The sequence below is a fragment of the Montipora capricornis genome, chromosome 6 (genome assembly GCF_036669925.1).
Source record: "Montipora capricornis isolate CH-2021 chromosome 6, ASM3666992v2, whole genome shotgun sequence".
Taxonomy (NCBI): Eukaryota; Metazoa; Cnidaria; class Anthozoa; order Scleractinia; family Acroporidae; genus Montipora; species Montipora capricornis.
The window spans coordinates 52,696,663-52,701,358 of NC_090888.1; the positions used below are offsets into that span (position 1 = coordinate 52,696,663).

General features: G+C 38.2%; 1 protein-coding gene across 1 annotated transcript in view; it reads left to right on the plus strand.

Annotated features, from left to right (window-relative positions):
• Window positions 1–2,042, plus strand: part of LOC138050628 (uncharacterized) — a 19,844-nt gene extending 17,802 nt beyond the window's left edge. The window contains exons 10-11 of the mRNA XM_068896937.1: window positions 1–248; window positions 1,892–2,042. The exon at window positions 1–248 is cut by the window's left edge and continues 25 nt beyond it. Of these exons, the coding sequence (XP_068753038.1) occupies window positions 1–248; window positions 1,892–1,896 (253 nt within the window). The 3' untranslated portion in view covers window positions 1,897–2,042. The remainder of the gene's footprint in view (window positions 249–1,891) is intronic.
• The last annotated feature ends 2,654 nt before the right edge of the window (window positions 2,043–4,696 follow it).

The following is a 4,696-nucleotide window of genomic DNA, read 5'->3' on the forward strand; positions in this document are numbered from 1 at the left end:
TATTGACCAAAATGGAGATCGAATAATGCCCACAACTTTGCATCAGGACTTTAATGATCCAAACATAGTAATCGATTGCGCTCAGAGGGCTTCTGCTGCTGGCTTCTCCGTGTTCGGTGTGGAGGCTGGTGGCCAGTGTTTTTCCGGTGCAAATGCTGGGGTCACTTTCAAGAAACACGGTCAAGCCCCTGATGGGGATTGCATCAATGGGGAGGGAGCCAATTTTCGGATGAGTGTTTACAAATTTGGTAAGCTTGACTTCTCTTTTCAAGACATGGATACTTTTAAATTGTCCTCTAATGCTGGTGTAAGTTTCTTGAATTTATTATTGCCTTCCAAGCGCTCACAGGTTCGTGAACTAAATAACACCTTTTACTGGGAATACCCTTCCGTTGGAACTCAGATCTTGCTGTTCCCTTTCTTCTTTTAAATCCAAGTTGAAGACTTTGCTTCTTAAAGCTTCTTATGATGTAGTTTTATAGCCTTTAATCTAGATTTTACAGTTAGTTTGTTCCTGGTTTTAATGTAATTTTTTGCAAAGCGCTTTTGGACTATTGGGAATTAGCGCTCCATAAATATTGTATTACTATTATATATCTGGAATTTTCCCCAACTTTGCGCGCTCTCATTGGCCACTTTCGAGGTCACATGACATCTAACGAGAAAGCTGTTTCCCACAAAAAGTCTCTCTGAGCGGACAACATCGCAAAATCTATGACGTCAGAGGGTAACAGTGCAGTTTTACCCGCGAATGTTGACCGACAACCTCCGTTGCACTTGAATTCTTCCCGCGACTTCGTTGCGCTGTATAAAAAAAACAAGATTCTCGAGAAACACAGTTTACTGTTTCCCTCTGGACCAGTCATTAAGTGTTTACTATATACGAGTGTTTTACCAGTAATATCATAGGTGACAAATTACTCCTTAATTTTGGCGCGAAGTTTCAGCGTTAATTTATAATTTCACATGTGAAATTACAAAATTGCCATGGTAACATCTCTTCTCAATCAGAGCCAAGATGGCGTCGAGATTTAAGACAGTGACCATCAGTGAAGAAGTTATGAAATTAAAAGAAGCGGCAGAAAATTTAAATACGCGAAAGAGCACAATTAACTGGGTAAGGGTTTTGGAGAAGTGGTACGTGTGACGAAAATAGCCTTGAGAAAAACCTGGAGATGATTCTTCCCGAGCAGTTGGATAAAGTACTCGAGCGATTTACGGTTGTAAGCGTAATTTGTCACCCACGACATTAAAAGGTAATCAAATGGTTTTCTCGTGAAATTAGGGAATTATTTCACTTGCGTTTTGTCAAAATTATGATAATTTCCCTCGCCTAAAGGCTCGGAAAATTTATTTATCAGAATTTTGACAAAACGCGCGTGAAATTATTTCATAATTTCACTCGTCGCCCTTTGATTACACATACAAACTTCATCACTCGTAGAATTCACTCGAAACTACATCCGGGACCCGAGTGGCATATTTTCCACATTTTCACGAATGACGATGACGTCATTTCCCGCTTTTTTACGCTTGTTTATCCAAACAGGCAGTGAAAACACTTGAGTCTGTATAATAAAAAGAAAATTTACAAGGTAGCATGAACATTATCTTCTCGTGTTAAGAACAATATTTTACTCACTCGATGCGCTCTTTCTTCATCTCTCGCAAAACAAAATTTTTATCTTCGCGCTGCTGATAATTCTAGTGAAGGTATTTCAATTTAGAACAAACTAGAACCAGCCATGAGCACAGCCAAATGCTTGTCCACGGTTTACAAGAGCACAGTCTTTATAGCTTGTTGTAGATCATATAACAATTCAGAGAGCGTGAGATCATCTATAGGTCTACTACTTGCTATTAAATGATTAACAATGAGCCTTTTTTGCAGTTTGAAGTACCTGCTTCTCATGTCATCGGGTTTGACCTACTTGTGTCTGTTCATTTATTCCAAGAAGACCGACGTTCAAGTTGGAAAACGCTCCGCTTCTTCGTTGTACTGGTTTTCGTTGTTTAAATAAAGCCGATTGTCTTCTTCGTCATCCCCTCGTTTGATAATAAAATAAAGAACTTCCCATTTTTGGGAGTACCCCGTTTCAGCACTTATGTCCAGGTTTGCACGCACCTGCAAAAATTGTGAAGGGGTGAAAAGAAAACAAGTCCCCTTGCGAACGTTGCGAAATATCGTAAAACATGAAGAAAAAAGAAGAGAAGTCGCGTTTTCTGCGATTTTTGCAACATTTGCGAAAATTGCGAAAAAGCGCAAAAATTGTAAAACGTGAAAAGAAGAGGGCGAGTCTTCAACTTAACCTGCGATCAGGCGTACTTTTCTTTAAAAAAAAAAAGTACACCTGGTTTTTTCGAAAAATCGTAAAAGGTGAATAGAAAAAGACAAGGACTTGCGATTTTTGTGATTTTGTGCGAATTGAAAGCACAATTTGCGAAAATCACTAACATATCGCATTTAACTTTTATAATCCATAGCCAATGCATGTACTTCTGTACAGGACTCCTTCAAAAGCAACAGGCGACAAACTATGGATATGTTAGTTCATGGTATAAAGTTTTTATTAAAGAAGCTCCAAGTACTACGCATTTTTCACAGTGACTCAAAAATTGGGAAATTTGTTTCATTGGACATAACATAGCGCTCTAATGAGTCACAATAGAAGTGTAAAGAGATACAGTAAGCTTTTAAAAACTTCCACAAGAACCCCCATTTTCGTGGTGTTGGCGCATATTGTATCGAGTCTAATAGAGCTGTGAAGGACGAGATTACGGCGTGTTTCTGTTACTTATGACTACGAAACTTGTCAGGTTTGACATATACATAACCGGGATATGTACATATCAACTGGACTCGTTCTATATTCCAACTGCCTACAAAGTACCACGTAAAATAGACAATATCACCGAGTCTGACGTTTATTCCCTTTTTTATTTTTTATTTTTTTTACTTTTCAAGGGAAATACAGATTACCAAACATGATTATAATTCAAGGAAGAAAGTCTTCATAACAGATGCAATTATAATACTAGGCACTTTGTAACACATTCCCTCAAACATGACACCTGACAATGACTTTAGATTGACTTCTGTACCAGAATGAAGTTCTCGTCCCTCGCAGTGTTTGCTTGAAAACGCAATGATACATAGCGCACGTTTGGGCAAGAAGTACTAATTCAAAGGTATTTTTTGCGCGGTTTACTGAACATGCGGGAAAAGCAGATCTTAACAAGTATTATTTAAATCCAAAAAGAAATTTGGCCGTAACTACGCATTTTTTTCAAAGATAAATAATCAACAATATTTGTAAAAAGCTTTAAATTACAAAGCAATGTATGGCGTTCTTTTCCAAATTGAAGCTTAATTATCTCTGAAAATGCGAGGCTACCCCAATTTTTATTTTTCAAGAGCACGTGCTAAGTTCTGCTTTCTCCGCAAAGTTTTGAACCGCGCAAAAATATCCCTGTATTAATAAGCACCACCCATAGGAAATCCGAGTCTCTTGAGATGCGCAGAAAGTATGCGCAATAACAATAGTAGGCACCGTCCTTAATAGACATTCTGCAATTTTAAGCAACAACTTGGTCATGATACCAGAATGAAATGTCATACCAGAACAAGGATTTCATTTGTAGAGCTAAAAAGTACGGCCCACCGTTTGGCACCATGTCTAAGGAAAAGTACGCCTGATCGCAGGTTATAATTAGGCCTAAGCTCTCTTTTAAAATTTTAGCTTTCATTTTACGTTTCGGTTAACTACACTTTTTACGAGATCGTGTGAAGAATATAGAACTCGTTTAGTGATTAGGCTTAAGGTTAGCGTTAGGGTTAGGGTTAGGGCTATCTCCCTAGAGCCTACCTTCCTCGCCAGAGTAGTCCTAGTTTTACTCCACAGGACGTTTTGGACGTTCTTGGTCATCCAGAAACCATATAGTAGAAAAGTTGACTCCTTTAGACTTATGTATCGATACACTCTCAATATCAGCTGCGCCCGCGGACATGCTATCTGAGACCATCTGACAAATGCCCATTATAGGGAGCATACGATAGAGTCGACTAGCAGAAATAAATAAAAGGAATGAAAAGATTGAATAGTTCACTCTGTTTTCTCTGAAATTTGGTTTTATCAACGGAGTTGATAATGTAAATTGGCCACCGTACAGAGATTCTAAAAGCTGACGTTTCGAGCGTTAGCCCTTCGTCAGAGCGAAGAAGATTCGCTTTTCTCTGTCCTTGTAAATGCAGACTTATAGAAAAGATCACTCTCTATATCTCTTAATTAAGGCTGGGACACCCAGACTCCTTTGCTTTTCTAATTTTTAATGCATTTAAATAAGTCCCGTTTCAAACGTCGAACTTTACATGTACCGAATCTAATGCAAATGAACGAAAGCAGTAGATTTTTATCATTTGCATTAGATTCGGCACATGTAAAGTTCGACGTTTGAAACGGGCCTAAGACAATGACGTAGAGTTTTCTCGTAGATTTAGAGTTAAGTTTCCAAAATCCTGAATTCAAGATTTTGGAAACCAACATTCACAAAAGCTAGCCTTAGGCATGAAAACTTTCGTTTACGCCTAATTAGGCCTAAGGTTCGATAAGGATAGCTTTTATGCATGTTTAGGATACTTTCTGTATTTCTGTATTTCTGAATTCAGGATTTAGGACTTCCAAAATTTTGAATTCAG